The sequence below is a fragment of the Drosophila rhopaloa genome, unplaced genomic scaffold (genome assembly GCF_018152115.1).
Source record: "Drosophila rhopaloa isolate 14029-0021.01 unplaced genomic scaffold, ASM1815211v1 contig_163, whole genome shotgun sequence".
NCBI classification, from domain to species: Eukaryota; Metazoa; Arthropoda; class Insecta; order Diptera; family Drosophilidae; genus Drosophila; species Drosophila rhopaloa.
The window spans coordinates 7,838,383-7,854,741 of NW_025335043.1; the positions used below are offsets into that span (position 1 = coordinate 7,838,383).

General features: G+C 41.6%; 8 protein-coding genes across 14 annotated transcripts in view; 4 read left to right on the forward strand and 4 right to left on the reverse strand.

Annotated features, from left to right (window-relative positions):
• Positions 1-362: 362 nt before the first annotated feature.
• Positions 363-1,117, reverse strand: LOC108053281. The gene is made up of 2 exons (XM_017135883.2): positions 608-1,117; positions 363-555 (listed from the first exon to the last, which is right to left on the reverse strand). The coding sequence occupies exons 1-2, from the start codon at positions 1,114-1,116 to the stop codon at positions 429-431; spliced, it is 636 nt and encodes a 211-aa protein (XP_016991372.1). The 5' UTR covers position 1,117; the 3' UTR covers positions 363-428.
• Positions 1,118-1,743: 626 nt separating this feature from the next.
• Positions 1,744-3,471, forward strand: LOC108053280 (mucin-5AC). Its single transcript, XM_017135881.2, has 2 exons — positions 1,744-2,184; positions 2,811-3,471. The coding sequence occupies exons 1-2, from the start codon at positions 1,753-1,755 to the stop codon at positions 3,399-3,401; spliced, it is 1,023 nt and encodes a 340-aa protein (XP_016991370.1). The 5' UTR covers positions 1,744-1,752; the 3' UTR covers positions 3,402-3,471.
• Positions 3,384-4,488, reverse strand: LOC108053279. The gene is made up of 4 exons (XM_017135880.2): positions 4,411-4,488; positions 4,241-4,346; positions 3,652-4,180; positions 3,384-3,585 (listed from the first exon to the last, which is right to left on the reverse strand). The coding sequence occupies exons 1-4, from the start codon at positions 4,450-4,452 to the stop codon at positions 3,453-3,455; spliced, it is 810 nt and encodes a 269-aa protein (XP_016991369.1). The 5' UTR covers positions 4,453-4,488; the 3' UTR covers positions 3,384-3,452.
• A 575-nt stretch (positions 4,489-5,063) lies between these two features.
• LOC108053275 lies at positions 5,064-5,767 on the forward strand. The gene is made up of 2 exons (XM_017135878.2): positions 5,064-5,116; positions 5,173-5,767. The coding sequence occupies exons 1-2, from the start codon at positions 5,087-5,089 to the stop codon at positions 5,623-5,625; spliced, it is 483 nt and encodes a 160-aa protein (XP_016991367.2). The 5' UTR covers positions 5,064-5,086; the 3' UTR covers positions 5,626-5,767.
• A 43-nt stretch (positions 5,768-5,810) lies between these two features.
• LOC108053274 (location of vulva defective 1) lies at positions 5,811-6,839 on the reverse strand. Its single transcript, XM_017135877.2, has 3 exons — positions 6,680-6,839; positions 6,016-6,619; positions 5,811-5,952 (listed from the first exon to the last, which is right to left on the reverse strand). Exons 1-3 carry the CDS (start codon positions 6,807-6,809, stop codon positions 5,811-5,813), a joined length of 876 nt encoding a protein of 291 aa, XP_016991366.2. The 5' UTR covers positions 6,810-6,839.
• Positions 6,840-7,071: 232 nt separating this feature from the next.
• LOC108053273 lies at positions 7,072-7,702 on the forward strand. The gene is made up of 2 exons (XM_017135876.2): positions 7,072-7,173; positions 7,233-7,702. Exons 1-2 carry the CDS (start codon positions 7,144-7,146, stop codon positions 7,665-7,667), a joined length of 465 nt encoding a protein of 154 aa, XP_016991365.1. The 5' UTR covers positions 7,072-7,143; the 3' UTR covers positions 7,668-7,702.
• Positions 7,703-8,977: 1,275 nt separating this feature from the next.
• LOC108053288 lies at positions 8,978-12,940 on the forward strand. Its single transcript, XM_017135890.2, has 5 exons — positions 8,978-9,125; positions 9,190-9,342; positions 9,405-9,668; positions 10,310-10,831; positions 12,112-12,940. The coding sequence occupies exons 1-5, from the start codon at positions 8,978-8,980 to the stop codon at positions 12,228-12,230; spliced, it is 1,206 nt and encodes a 401-aa protein (XP_016991379.1). The 3' UTR covers positions 12,231-12,940.
• LOC108053286 (FH1/FH2 domain-containing protein 3) overlaps positions 12,348-16,359 on the reverse strand; it is a 48,541-nt gene continuing 44,529 nt past the window's right edge. For 3 of the 7 annotated variants that reach the window (XM_044458074.1, XM_044458078.1, XM_044458077.1), the window contains 4 exons: positions 15,671-16,009; positions 14,471-15,186; positions 13,834-14,060; positions 12,348-12,939 (listed from right to left, as the gene is read on the reverse strand). In XM_044458074.1, coding sequence (XP_044314009.1) covers positions 12,866-12,939; positions 13,834-14,060; positions 14,471-15,186; positions 15,671-16,009 — 1,356 coding nt within the window. In that variant the 3' untranslated portion in view covers positions 12,348-12,865. Of the gene's footprint in view, positions 12,940-13,256; positions 13,388-13,424; positions 13,725-13,833; positions 14,061-14,470; positions 15,187-15,670; positions 16,012-16,359 lie in introns of those variants that run through there. The other 4 variants (XR_006417493.1, XR_006417494.1, XM_044458076.1 and 1 more) reach the window with 3 other exon arrangements.

Sequence of the window (16,359 nt, forward strand, 5' to 3'; positions counted from 1 at the left end):
TTATTATTTATATTATTTATATATTCCATATCAGCAAAGCAAAAAAGTTTGACACGATCGTTCCTTTAACAGCTATATGAAACTTGCCAAAGCTTGAAGTCTTTAGCTTTTAACCTGATGCCGATCAAGAATATGAATACTTTAAAGGGTGTCTTCTTGTTTACTTGATTGCGTTGCAAAATTCCGACGAAAATTATAATACCCTCCCCAAGGCAATAAAAAGCACTGCACTTTTGTAATCAAACTGACTATTTGCCTTTTGTGCATCGCGTGCTTTCCTCTACTGGTTATCTTTTTACTACTTGTCCCACATTTATCATGTGTTTTTAAATGATTAGGCACCAATTAACAATACTGATATGAAACGATTTTATGCTCTTTCCAAGGCTTTTATTAAAAGATTGTATATGTATTTTTCCAACAAATTTTTATACACAATTCGAAGGTTTTGTAGTGACGCAATTGAAAGTAATGCTACTAAAATAGGGTTTAGCTAAAGGACACTGCCAGGTATTTCCAGTCCATGTAGAACCCTTACGGAAGCAATAGATATATCTGAAAAATATTTTTTGAAATTAGAAACTGAAAAGTCAGTTCAACAACTCACCTGAGGCAGCTTGAATCACTGGGATCTGGATAGCGACCCATTGAGGACTTAGTGTTGCAAAAGTCTCCAATTACAGTGGTACTATTGTAATACGGACACGTGGCGCCTGTACCATTTAAAGGGGGTGCACAGTAGTTCCTGTTGTTGATATTACACACCTGCCCCAATGAACACGAGTACTCGATGTTTACGACACTCACACCGTCACAAAGTGCAAAAGTGCTGGGACTTGTACAGGTGAAATTTTGAGTTCCATCACACTTATTGCAGTCATTGCAGGAGAATAGAGTCTCATTTGAAGTGCACCGCTCCACAGATCCAGTGCAGTTTGTCTTGTTTGGACAAGTGTAGATTGGCCCCGTGGGAATATTGTCCAACGTGCAGTTTTGGTACTGATTTCTGGATACACAGGCGGTTTTGCTGTCCACCGAGCAGGCATTGCACTCGCCGTGGCTAAATCCCACTAGGATGGCCAACAGAATTCCCAAACACAGCAGCTCGCGAAGCATCTTCCAAAAGCAACTGGAACTAACTCCCAACTGCAGCCAGATATAAGTATCAGTCTTATCCAGAAAGCGACTTAAGATTAAGTTGTTTGTACATAAAACTAAGTAGATGCATGTATTTTTCATTGCCTTTTAAACAAAATTATATGTACTCTTTTAAGTTATTTATATCGCGTATTAATAAAAATTATAAATATTATTTTAAGTGAAAGTAAAAGTGATTGGAGTAACATATGTATTCCAGTTTAAGCCGTTGTAAAACCTCTCAAAAATATTTGTGTCTATAAAGTTAAATCTAAAAATTGTTCTATTAAAAACCGATCTTTTTTGAAAATTAAAATAATTATTGAGTGCCATATAGAAATAATTTAAAATAAAACTAATGTAAATACCGATACTCAATCACTTTTTCCCTGCACACTATGTACATTTCCGCCGAAAAGTATGCTAAGTTTTTCAACCCGATCGAAGCGACGGGATCTTATCTAAATTGGAGCAACATCCAAGGTCCCGCCACCCGAGGTCTTTACGGATTAAGAGCCATCTGCATGAAAATAGCTACCAAAACAGAACAACGCTCTATTTAAGCCACCTGACTGCTGGCCACAGTCATCAGTTGAAAAACAATTGCAGCCCGAAATGTCGCCTAACCGCATTGGCTTGCCACTTAGCCTCGTGCTCCTCGTCGCCTGTCTGGTGTCCTCGACCCGCGGCACCTGCAACGTCTGCAACGCTGTCAACAACCTGACCTGCTACTCCTCGACCCAGATGCAGGCCTGCCAGGTGGGCGTCCTCTCCACGGCCACGCCCACCGCCTGCCCCAGCGGCTATGTCTGCGCCAGTGGATCGAGCGGGGTGCTCTGCCAGCCGCAGGATGCATCCGGCGGAGGACAGGCAGACTGCCAGGAGTGCAACAAGTGCGATGCGAGCCAAACGTTTGCCTGCACCGGATCCCAGAGCTTCGCCCTCTGCCTGGGCACAGATACCGTCCAGGATTCGGTGGGCACCTGTGCCTCCGGCTATGTGTGCAACATCAACGACACCCAGATATGCGGTCTGCCAGCCAATGGGGTAAGTTTGCCGTCCTTCAAGTTATGGTCTAGTTTCCTCTTCGGAGGAAATGTGATGTCTGAAACGGAGCAGGTGCTTGAGGAAGTGGGAAAGGAAATTAAACAATCAAGAAACTCTATTCAGTTAGGATTCATAACCACAGAAAACACTTTGTGCTCTGTGTATACTATTTTCTTAAAGGGAAGGTGTAAATAATTGAATAAGATGAATCTAAGCTGGTAAAGGAGTTCATTAAATTTATTCTGATCATGTTTAAATAAATAAACTATTTAAAACGGCTAGTATTTCCAAAATTAAATTAAAAGTACATTAAGGGGCAAAGTTGTTGATAAATCAGGTTCTTAAATATTTACCCAACTTAAAATAGTCATGGCAAAACCATTGGCTTTCATACCCGAAAATAGGATAATAATCTTTTAAGTTGAAATCAGAAATATTAGATCCAATTTAATTTAAGCTGCAGAGACTTTTGGTTCCAGTTTTAAAAGCTAACAATTTTTGTTTTGTAAGTGCTTTATTAAAAACACTTATTCAAAGGAAGCTAAGTAAAAGCCTGTCAATTCAGTGACAGAATAAAATATGTGTCTCTGCCACCAGATAAATAATAAATATGCATATCCAACCAGGTGATGCCGACCTGTTCTTACACCGATGACACAACCACCAGCACGACAAGCAGCACCACTAGTACCACAACGACTCCGGGGACACCTTCCACCAGTTCCGCATCCGCGTACTGTGCGGCGGTTCAGTCGCAGGGGAAATATGCGGTCGGCTATAACGCGTATACGACCTGTCGGCAGTACATCTACTGCACCCTGGTCAGCGGTAGTTGGATTGGAGAGACATACACCTGTCCGGGCACCCTGTTCTTTGATAGCGCCTCCGGGATGTGTGAGTCCGACATGCCGTCCACCTGTTCCACCACTGCCACCACCCCATCCACGACGACGGCTGCACCCACGACCAGTAATCCCGGAGCATATTGCCGGGCCATGCAATCGGCGGGCTACTATCCCGTGGGCACGGATGCCAGCACCACCTGTCGTCGCTACATCGACTGCTTTCTGTTGAACGGAAGCTGGAACGGCAATATGTACCAGTGCCCCGGCAGCATGTACTACAACAGTGCCAGCAAGATGTGCGACACCACTTTACCAGCCACATGCTCCACCACAGTGGCAAGTTTGAGCCTAAACGGAGTGGATTTAGATTAAAAGAGCGTTCGCTAAGCGAAGAGTATTTGAAGGTTTATTGGGTGGGTGTGTTTAACCCTTCAGACAGTAGCCTGGATTAACGTCCACGCAACTCTGAGTCACGTTAAGAAAGTATGAACTCGACGGGCAGTTATATTCCGCAGATCTGATAAGAATGTTTTTGTTAAAGTAGCAACTAATGTAGCTGTAAAGATAAGTGGTTAAATAATATGAATGATGTGGAAAATTTTACGCATTAATAAACACGCACCGTTGACAATAGGGATCCGCGGGTGTGATGGGAAAAAGTCCAGTGGCGTTTCTCTGAGTGCACATCTGTGCGGGCGTTAGAGGGATCACTGTAGTGGTGTACACTACAGTGGTGTCGGTGCTGGTTTCAGTGCTGGTTTCAGTGGTTGTGACCACTGTAGTGCTGCTACTTTCAGTGGTCACGGGAGATGCAGTGGTGGTGTCCACCAGTTCGTCATTTATGTCGCAAGTCAGTGTTTGACCCTTGACCTCGGTCACACAGATCGCAGAGCTGGTGGCATCGCATACCATTCCCGATGGACAGTAGCCGAACTGACCAGCGGGCCTTGTGGCGCCATAGCACATCTGAAAGATTCCACGACTCTGGCAGGCGAACAAATAATTGTTACTGGCACTACACTGGCCACATTGCGAGGTATCACCACAACTCGGAGGACGTTGGCTGCTTTTTTGGACACAAATCGCCGTGAGATTGGTGCAGTCGAAGCCTTCTAGGCAATGGTACAACTGGTCACGATGTGGGGTTCCATCTGAAAAGCCATTCAAATAGTTAGTATTTACATTCTCCAAAGGTTTTTCATTTTACTCACCTCCAAAACACAAATAAAAGGAGGTGGAGTTGATGCAGGCCACTTTATTTGATTGACAGACATTACAATCGGACACAGTTTGAATTACCATAAATGCAAGAAAAACCTGGGAGGAATTTGTAATTACTTTGGTTTAATTTTCCTGACTGAAATTCAGAAAACACTATTACCACCACAAGTCCTTTGACTAAATGTTCAATCCTTTGGGACATTTTTGGGTTTTCCGAACTGCTTCTGCTCACTGTCAAGGTTCTGATGGTACTAAAAGTTTAGCTTACGATAGATAAATGTGTGGTCTACTACGTCTAGTCTCCAATGTTTATCTACTCTTTACTTTTCTCTGCTAATTGTTTTATTTGGCTTGGCTTTCCACATGATTGCTGTTTTATGGGGTCTTATGACGAGAATGTTTCTAATGGCGATGATTGGTATGTGGGTGCGGACATTGAGCTAAAGTCGAAAAACTCTTTGATTCCCAGGCTTCGCTTGCGCAAAGAAAGTTCTTACTAATTAGTTAATATTATTTGTATTGCGATTTGTTATTAAGACATTCACTAACCAAAGATACTTGGCATATAAATATTTGCACTTAGGTTATTGACCGCTTTAAATCTATCTTTAATCATTTGTTTATGCACTGATGCTATCTCCAAAGAATAAAGAACTATGTAATGCATTACAGTTTGAGGTCATTTAGTGCATTTACCAGATACTCTTTAATTATGGTCATATATTCAGAAGTAAAACCCGTAAAAGCAGCTGTAATTATTTGCACATTGCGGTTATTTAAAAAAGCGCATGACAATTATAGCAGTTAGTCCGTTTGAAAAATTCAGAGTGTGCAAAATGCAGTATTTTAAGTTCCTGAAAACTTTGGTAACTAACTATCCAGGTCCTTAGAAATCCTTTTTTCATCAAAACATATTCCAAAGTGCTTCATTGCGGTTGCTTCTTCAATGGTAGTTGTCGTTTTCGGTGACATAACTTGCAATGTGTGCCAAAGTAATCATGCAAAGTGTGTGAATGAGACCCACTTCAGTTTGTGCCTGGACGGAGTTCCACCGGACCAGGTGATGCCGTGTCCCGATGACCAGATCTGCACCAGCACGGCCAAGTTCTGTATGCCCAGGGGATCGGTGGCACCTTCCTGCATCTCGGATGCCGACGTAGAGTGCCCCTCGTGCGATGGATCCTCCCTGTTCGTCTGTACCAGCCGCACCACCTTTCAAATGTGCAATGGAGATACACTTTCCAGCCAGATCACAAAGTGCAAGGATAACACTTACTGTGCGATAAGTCAGAGTAACTTCTGTGTGGACCGATGCGAGGCACTAAGTTCAGCGACCGGTTTTCAGTGCGATAGAGAGGCACCTTTAACTGGATAAGTATTAAATCCATCTTTAAACTATCAATTAATCCATTAAAGGGAAAGATAAGTTGGAACTCAAAGAACATGTTCATTCTTATTGTAAAACTATACAAGATCCCTGTAGATTTTTTTGATATAAAGTTTAATTTTTCATTTTATTTAAAATTTGTATTATTTATTAAATTAATATATAATAATGATTTAGGATAAATTAGTGCAATTCGCATAAGCTGGTCGTACAGTCCCACAATTGAAAATATCAGCGTCGAAAAAGGGTCTATCCGTGGGACAATTATAGAGTAATCCTGCCCAGTTGCCACCCTTCAATATGCAGTAGATATAGCTAGAAAAATCAAAAGGGATTGTTAGTTGGTAATTGATAAATTAAGAGGATTTGGTCATCTACCTTATGCAAGCCGTATCGTTGGGTATGGGATAGCGACCCATCGAGCTGATTCCTTGGCAATAGACGACTTCATTGAAGCTTGGAGTTGTTCCGGTGCCTTCTGTGGTGCTGATGGTCTCCGTTGCAGTCACTGTAGTTATTGTGGAGGTTTCAGTCACTGTGGAATTCGGGGTCGTTTCAGTAGTTATCGTGGACGGTTCAGTCACTGTGGAATTCGGGGACGTTTCAGTCACTGTGGTATTCGGGGATATCGTGGTTGTTTCGGTAGTAGAACTATCGGTATCCACAATCAAATCGCAGATATCATCGTCGGTGGAGTCGCAGCGGGTAATACAGGGTTCTCCGGCTCCAGCCTTTGAAACACTGCATACGTAATCGTTGGAACAGGTGAGTTGACTGGCGGAAACCTCTCCATTATTGCAAATTGCAAAGGTGGTCAGAGAAGTGCAGGCGAAGACGTCGGTTCCGGAGCAGATTCCGCATTTCGAGACGTCACCACAGCCACGTTTGGTATCCGTTCCGTTGGCCAAGCAAATAATACCATAGTCGGTGCAAATGGGACTGTCGTCCGGACAGGTATAGTTGACAGTCTGATCTCTAACACCTAGTAGGTATTAGCCATTAATTGAAGGATCACCAATATATGCCAGTTATACCATCTTACCATCGAAACATATCTGGAATTCCCTTTCACCAATACAGCTATGCGAATCCGTGCACTGACCACATGAGGCATTTACTACGGCTGGGGCTAAAAGTGCCACCAGCACTGCGATCAGCATGAACACTTTCATTGTGAGTTTACGATTAAATCTGAAAGGAGCAACCACACAGCTTTATAAACCCCGGACTGGGGTCATATCTTTATAGTGGTCTCGGGGCCATAACATTTATCTTTCAATGCCATGTAGCGATTATAGAGCTGCTCTTCCTAGTAAGTTAATCTTTGAGTAGCACGGGAGCGCCACAGGGCAAATAGTATCATATATATCTTTAGATCTTTAGCATACCTAATCCTCGGTATAAAACGCAGAAGCTATCTGCTGTTTTAGCCAGTCTGTTTTTTATAAAAGCCCAGTACTTAATGGTGATTTCAGTTAGTCCGTTAGCCAAAGTCAAAAGAGCAAAATGCAACAGTCCCAGATCCTGAGAAATCTGGTAAGCTTATTTTAAATATAGTTATGGAAAATTCATTATAATAATATCATTGTATTTAGTGCCTCTTCGTGGTCGTGAGTTCGATGGCAGTTGTGGTCCTCGGATTGTGCGATAGCTGCCAGACAAACAACGTGGCCTGCCTCAATGAGACGCACTACAGATTCTGCTCCTCCAACGTGGCTCCCAACCAGGTTGCCCAGTGTCCCGATGGCCAGGTCTGCACCAGCCTGGACATCATCTGCATAGACAAGGGTGTGTACGATCCGGCCTGCTCGAATTCCACCGCCGATGGATCCTGTTCCAGCTGCGACGGCACCAACCTGTTCGTCTGCACCAGCCGCACCACCTTCCAGATGTGCGATGGCACCAATCTAACCAGCCAGGTCACCAAGTGCAAGGACAACAAGGTCTGCTCCATTAACTCTGGCAAATACTGCGTGGACCTCTGCGAAGTCGGCGATACCGTTGAATGTGACAGGGAAGCTCCGCTGTAGAATGATTTTCAATAAATACATTTTATTTTCTACTATAAAAATAAATACATATTATTTAAAAATTTAATAATACTTTTTTATTTCTTATATAGCTATCCATTCTATTTAAAAGAGTATTTCTAGCAGTGAAAGCAGTTGGTAGATATACTCTTTATCTCATCTTCAATCTTATCAGCAGCATCAAAATGTTGGATACAATGGCTTGACTTATGCTTCATTTGTCTTAAATAAACAAAGCTAATCTTCCCAAATCACAAAAATATAAGACACATTTTAATTTAAAATGTTGAAAACAATAAATAAAAGCCTCTCTTAAGAGCTATGGTATGGGCCTTGTTAAAACCTTTAAAAAGCTATTAGCAGATTTAAATGTTGAAGAATCCACAAAAACTAATAAGACTTAATCCCTTGCTTAATTAATTCTTTCATGACTTTTTAATAAGCCTTTTTATTTGTCCTTCATAGTCATGCTATTACCTTAACCTGATTTATTATTTGTAAATAAGTTAAAATCCCGAAATAGTTACCAAGAACTCCTGCCATATACAACTTTTTACCACCCCTTAACTAAAAGCTTATCGTTGTTTTGGTCAACTCACGTTACCAGGGACAAAAGCAGCGCAAATCTCGTTGCGAAGGTCAGTTCATTGCCTCTAGAAAGGAAAAACAAATTCTGACATAAGCCAAACAAAAACTACCTTTATAAATTTTAAATATATACCTTAATTGAATTAAGCAATTTAATTGACATTGACCCAATTGCGTTGGGGCTGCGTAATCAAATTAGATATATGAAGCAATGACGTCAAAGTGGTGTAAAATTGTTGTATACTGAAACATTTGTTTATGGTGGTGGAGATACCTCCATCAATTTGTTCAGCACTTTCATGCTGTGATTTTCGGCCTACGGAGAAGTTGCTCCACATTTAATGGTTCGCCCAGAGGTGTGGAAAACAAATTCGCAACAGGAAACAAACAAAGCAAACAGTGGAAAGCAAGAGCACAGAGATGGGACCACCTCCCATTGAAAACAGCCGAAACATTCAAAATGCCCCCGGCAATTCGTTGATTGTGGCGCATCTAATTGTTGTCACGATTGCGTTTTGTTATTGTAATTAATATTCAGCTAAATTCAGCTGGGCTTACTAAAACTAAAAAGCGAAAAGCGTTGAACAAATTGCGGTCATTAAACTTTTTGCCACGCCAAGTGAAATAAATTGTCGCCCCCGCAAGCGCAGCCTTTCATAACAAAGTCACAAATCAACGCGAGCGGATCTGCCAACTACCGAACTCCCAGTGGATTATCAACCATGTTGCAGTTGCAACTAGCTGTGCTCACCAGCCTTTTGGTCCTGGCCACCTGTAAAGTGCACAAGCAAGTGCCGACAAACAGTTGGCGGGATATGCTTTTCGGCAGCAAGTGGCTAACACCTGCTCCGCGTTGGCGAGAATCCAAATGTGGGTCTTAAGGCGTTAACCCAATTGACAGTGCTTGAATTAAATCTTGTGTAATACCCACCAGTTCTGCCCATTTTCGCGCTGGTTCCCATTGGTCCTGGCAGCTGTTCAGCGCCGTCGGGCGAACAGGGAAATTGCATTCCCAGCAAGGATTGTGTGCTGAGAAATGGAATTCCAGCTGGTCCCTGTGGCGGTGGCTATGGCGTCTGCTGCATCTGTGAGTTTCCACCTGGCTGTGGGTACGGGATAATCGTCGTGTTTCCTAATCCTTTCGTTCAGTCCTTCAGACCTGCGGCGGTGTCATACGCGAGAACTCCACTTACTTTGTGAATCCCAATCATCCGGATGTCTACGATGGCACCGGCAGCTGTCAGGTGACGGTGCAGAAGCTCCACCCGGATATATGCCAGCTTCGCCTGGACTTGGATATGTTTTCCATAGCCCCTCCAGAGGCAGCCAATCATCTGTGCAACCAGGATCAGTTGCTTATATCGGGCGGCAGTCCCACACCCACCATTTGTGGCAGTTCAACCGGAGATCACAGTGAGTTCACCAGCAGATATTAGCTCGTTATATAACATAATGAAAAATATGAAATACATAATCATTTAATTTCGACCAAAAATTTAATGAGTGAACCATCGGTTTTAATTACTACTCGTTCTCGTTGTATGTTGAAAACTTTAAAGTTGAAGATAATTAAATTTGAACGCAAACTCAAATCTCAAAAGAAAGAATAACATTTAAATAATGATATAATTGTGGTAAAAAATACTGAAGTGCATGTATAAATACCACAAAAACATATTTTTCCATTAAACATTAAAACAGAAAACAATTTGAAAAATTCAACACATTCAACACTGTATTAGTAAAAATGTTATATATTTAATTTCTTTATAAACCTTTTTTATACAATTTTATCGAAATTATTTTTAATGAGGTTTTTTTCTTCGCTGAGTGGTTACAATGTTTATTTTTCGATGTCTAACTACTTTTTAATTTCAAAATCTTGATTAAATAATATACAAATCTTCATTCACGAGTTATGAGTTGCCAAAAATTAGTATGAAACAGCACCCTCAGACCGAGTGTACAAATACTTAAACTAATAACAACACTTTATGATTAGCACTGTAAACAAAACCGTCCGACTTCTCAATGCCAACCTTGTGTTTTCGCAGTGTACATTGACGCGGGTCTGGGGCAGAGCAACCCGATTGTTTTATCGGTGATCACCAGCGGAAGTTTTCCGCGTCTGTGGCGCATCCGCGTTACCCAAATCCACTGCGGGAGTATCTCACGAGCGGACCAAGGCTGTCTGCAGTACTACACGGCCATTAGTGGACGGGTGCGTAGTTTCAACTACAACACGGTGGGTGGAAGACAGTTGTCCAACCAGGACTACAGCATCTGCATTCGTAACGAACGCAACTTCTGCGGGATTCAGTACAACGCATGTCCCGATCTGGAAAACAACCGATCGAGGGCATTCACCCTGTCTGGAAATTCTAACAATCCGGTGCCCACAATGGTGGGTGGTGGAGGTTCTGTGTTGCCCAATGCCAATGGATGTGTGAGCGATTGGCTTCTGATTGGCTGCATCAGGTCGGCGGATAGGATTCCTCCTCTGCCAGGTTGCGAGGATCGCGTCTGTGGAGGCACTTTCAGCGCGGAGGCTGGGATGCTGGCCAAAACTGTGCAATGTAAGTAGTGACAAATTCGCTTTCGGGGAAAAATTATACTACACTAATTATATTTGTAATATTTTGTGCCAAAACACTTGTCAAAGATAATTTTTCTTTTTTTCTCCTTAATTCTCATATTAATCATTTAAATCAATTATCTATAAAGCGAAGTTCAAAAATTTCATATAATTTAAGTTTCACCTTTGTTATTGTTACACTCACAAAAATAAAAACAATAACTTAGTTCTTTATACCCGTTACTCGTAGAGTAAAAGGGTATATTGTATTCGTGCAAAAGTATGTAACAGCTAGAAGGAAGCGTTTCCGACCCTATAAAGTATATATATTCTTGATCAGGGTCACTAGCCGAGTCGATATAGCCATGTCCGTCTGTCCGTCTGTCTGTCCGTCTGTCCGTCTGTCTGTCCGTATGAACGCTGAGATCTCGGAAACTATAAAAGCTAGAAGATTGGCATTTTGCATGCAGATTCTAGGAGTTCCTACGCAGCGCAAGTTTGTTTCAAAAGGTGCCACGCCCCCTTTAACGCCCACAATCGCTGAGATACGATTTTAAAAATTTAAATATTTCGGAAAAGTAAAAATGCAGTTTTATTGTGTTTATCAATACCTATCGAAATGTTGAAGAAATTTTTCAAATCGGACCATTCGTTAAAAAGTTATGCGTGATCAAAGTTTCTATCTCCATCTCCCTCGCACTCCCGACTATCAGATACCCGTTACTCAGGTAAAGGGAGTGCGAGGGAGATGGAGATAGAAACTTTGATCACGCATAACTTTTTAACGAATGGTCCGATTTGAAAAATTTCTTCTACATTTCGATAGGTATTGATAAACACAATAAAACTGCATTTTTACTTTTCCGAAATATTTAAATGTATCGTATATAAGCGATTGTGGGCGTTAAAGGGGCGTGGCACCTTTTTGAAACAAACTTGCGCTGCGTAGGAACTCCTAGAATCTGCATGCAAAATGCCAATCTTCTAGCTTTTATAGTTTCCGAGATCTCAGCGTTCATACGGACGGACAGACAGACGGACAGACGGACAGACGGACATGGCTATATCGACTCGGCTAGTGATCCTGATCAAGAATATATATACTTTATAGGGTCGGAAACGCTTCCTTCTAGCTGTTACATACTTTTGCACGAATACAATATACCCTTTTACTCTACGAGTAACGGGTATAATGACTTTAGATAATATTTGAATGCTTGAATTCCGCTTTATATTATTTAGTATATATCTTGATTATACGTTTTTTTTATATCCTAACAGCCAGCGTTCGTCCATTCCGGCTTTACTTTCACACGGATGGAGTAGAAGCTCCCAATGACATTGACAATAGAGGTTTTTGCCTTGATTATGTCCAGCAGCCATGCACTAATGGTTTCTAGCCGTCATCCAAAAAGTATGCAATACTCTTTACAAGAAACACAAGACATGACCCGCGCGACTAAAGTCGCTAGGAAATTGTGATTGGCGCTGCAAAAGTCGCAGACAAAACGCGCACATTTTTCGTATGTAATAAATATGTTTTTATTTATTGATTTTTACGTAATTAAGTTAGACATAACTTTAAAATTTAAGTTAATTTAGAAAGCACAAATCGTGTCGTATTTTGGTACAAATTTTAATGACGTGGTTCGGGATATCGAAATTTCTTGCGATCGAAATTCTAACATTAAAATCGTTTTCAACTACTAATACAGGTTTATTGAATTACGTTTAATTAATAATACTTAGCTGAAGCAAAAACAAAAAATTAAATAACAGAAAAACACGATGAAAAACGCTTTTGTTTAAGGACATTTTCGTTGATGTTGTTGGTACTTATTGTTGCTGTGGCAAAATAAAAAAACACAAGTACTGATGATGCGCACGTTGTCGTATAAAAGGGATTTTCTGGGTTCGCTTGCTCGCCTGAGATCGCCAATTTCAGTCTGTGCGCGTAGTGCCCGACTTGTGACGTCACTGGGGATGGGATTATCTCGGATGTGATGCGGGTATCTACGATAATAGTCTCCTAATCCTAATAGGTTTGTATTAAACCAGCCACGTGCTGTTTTTCCTCTTCGGTCAAACCATTCTTCAGCGTGCGCCGCACTGTAAGACATGAATCAAATATATTACAAAACAAATCAAAGAATTATAGTAAGTATTTAGTTAGGCTGTCATTCTATGTTAAATGTTTAGGTCATGCTGATTAGTTGCTTGTATTTTAGAAAATCCGTTAAGCCACATGCAAATGCAAAATATATTTACAAATTTTGACCCATTTTACCCATGCATAAAAACCGGGATCTTCAACAAAATACAAAATTTGAAAAAACAAAGCTGAATACAAGTTTCAGCCAAGGGTTTTAAGCTTTAAAGAAATGGTAAAAGAAGGTGTAGAACTCAACACAAATCAATTCACTAACCAAAAAAGGTAAAACCTAAAAACAGTTGGCTGTTGTTTTGGTAACGGTTACGGATTCGGTTAACAGTAACGGTTTCTACGGCGATGGTGCTCTTTCAACTGTGAATCCTTCGCGCGTGCGGCTGCGCTTCACTTCGATAGTCAATATTTCAGATTTGTTGGGTTTGGTTTTATTTGTTTTTTATTTGGTTTGTTGGATTGGTGCGTTAATGGTAAAAGAACGAAATGGAAAAAAATTAAAACCCAATATAGGCAACAGATTCGTAAGCTGGCAAAAACTAAGGGGAAAAGCTGCGAAATCAGGAAAATATTGTAAATTGGGGAAAAACTGCAGGGTTTTGTGTGAATTTGGAATTTGGTGTATAAAAAATAATTATTTGTAAAATTATATAGTTTCTCTTTGGAATTGCTGGTGGTGTAGTGTGTTTCTGGTTGGAAGTATCCAGCTAGAGGTTATAGACATAGCGCGCTGTGTGCGATTCGAAAATATATAGACCAACACCTTTTGATTAAAACGTATCCTCAGTGTTTTGGATGTGGATTTGGTATGGATTGACTTGTTGGGGCAGTCAACTTACATGATTTGCGATCCGCGTGTCGCGTCCGCTTCCGTTCCCTGGGAGTTGTCCGGGTTCCTGGTGCCTTGGTGGCGGTCTTGACCAGAGATTCCAGTATCTCATCGTCGCCGTCGGTGAACTGCTCCTCACTCTGGCGGGTAATCGGTGAACGGAGCTGCTCCGTCCGCCTTCTTCGCCAGGTGAGCGTTCCATCAGCCTGATCTGCACTAGATGTGTCCAGCAGTTTTCTGCAATAATACATATATTAGTCTTAAGATCACAGAAAATATATTGTCTTAAATTAAATTCAATTTGCTTTAGTGTTTGATCGAAATAGCTTAAGGTTAATAAACTATAAAACCCTTTTCCCTGATAAAGTAATAAGTCGTAAAGAAATTCTTATCTCACAATTATAAATCACTTTCAAAAGGTTGAACATATAATATTTCAAGAAATTCAGGTCACTTCAATAGCGATAAGTATGCGTTAAGGTTTGATTTATCATTTCACATGTATTTAACACATCAAAACTAGCTTGCTTCTTATCATACCATTTTAAAAGAAAATTCAATTCAATTCATATGAATAGATAAAAATGGCTTTTAAAATAGTGCGATAAGAATATATTACTTAATCATGCCTAGAAATCCACACTCACTTCAACTCGTCATCGGCCACGTCATCTTTGGTCTTGAACTTGGCCATGTCGATGATCAGCTTGCCGCGCGTCTTGTTCCGCTCGCGGTGGTTGGCCTTCTTCTCCAGCTGCTGCTGCACCCGCTCGCGGGTGGTGCGGTACTCCAGGGCGAACTCGGAGAGGGTGCGGCTGAACTCGTTCGGACGCGACTCCGCCACACTGTGCTGCGGCATGCCCAGCCAGAGCAGGAACTTCCGGTAGCGGTTCATCACCCGCCGATGGACGATTTGCAGGATTATGATGCGTTCCGCACAATCGGCCAGGAAATCCACCAATTTCTGCTTCAACGGCGGCGGGCAGTCGTGTTTGGCAATCAGTTTCAGGCGATCCCAGCACGCCTTGCACTCCGCCTCCAGTTGGTTCAGATTATGGGCCAAGTCCGTGAAGTCCGCCTTGGAGGCTCGGGTAATCGGTCCAATCTCCGAGTAGAGATCAGTGGTATCGCTGCTCGACTCCATTACCATGTGGCACAGGTGGTGCAGCAGCGAGTGCTTGTGCACGGTGTCCTTCACCTCGGGAACCTTGGCCAGATACTCGATCTGGAATCCCTTCACGGGAGCTCCATTCAGGAAGATGCCCACGGATAGCAGTGTGGATAGGATGCTGCGGAAGGTGCGATTCTGACGCAGGATCTCAATGCCTTGCTTGAGGTCCATCAGGGGTTCCGCAATCTCTTTCTGTGTATAAGAATGGAAATAAATTCAGTTCATTTACTGAGAAGACAATTTTTAGGTATTTTAGATTGGTTAACCAAAGAATAAACTCCAACTATATATTTATCTATAAAAATTCGTCTTGAAATCTTAGCATTTTACCAATAATACCAATAAATCCTAACTCAAACATAAATTTAAAAAGGTTTTTAAAATTTGTATTATAATTAAGGCCTCTTAACAAATTCTGATTTTGTATTAGATATTTTAACTTTTGATATTGAGTTTATTGTTATTCAGCTCAAATGCCATCTTAGTTGCATCTAAAATCCAAAATCAGACAAAATCTCAAAAGAGAAATCAGAATGTTTAAAGAGTTAACAAACTATAAACTATTGCTTCTGGCTTAGATGAATTGTTATAATAATGTCATTGGCTTTGAAATAACTTTGTGATAACCAAATTCAAAAATGAAGTCTGACACTACAAAGCTAGAGCCATAACTTACCTCGCTGTTGTCAAAGTCCAGGCGGAAGGCCCACAGTTTCAGGCGTGCTTCTAGCTCAGAGATGGAGGCGAGGGTCAGGAGGAACTGCTCGGCACTGCCCAGGGGCAGCTCGGGATTGGACAACTGGGCCTCCTGGATCTTGCCGCGCTCCTCGTCGGTGGGCAGCATGTTGAGCAGCTTGTCGATGCCCTCCCGCGTGACCACGGTGGCGTCCATCTTGAGGATGGCCGTTTTGATGGCCCTCGGAGGTGGCAGCTTGGTGATCGCTATGTTGATGGCATTGGAGCGCTTGTGGTCGAGCACGATGATCTCTTTGCTCTTGTTCAGCTCTTGTTGTTTCTGGAAGGTCAGCGGATTGGGGTTAATGCCTTACGATCAGGACACGATCGGTCAGAGATAAAAACACAGTGGTGCAAAGAGAAAACGAGAGTGTAGAGTGGAAAGTGCAAAGTTGGAGAGGAGTTTCTGTGCTGTTCTGATCGTTTCTTCGAGTGTACGTGGGTGTGAGACAGTGTATAAGAAATAGTGATATTAACCAACACCAAAACACATACAATATGAGCAAGATCGTAAGTTATGGTGAGATATATATATAGAGAGAGACAGAAAGACAAACAAAAATTTAATAACATTTTGATTGGCACTCACCTCCTAGAGACATTGGAAAACATTTGAATATTTGAGAATTA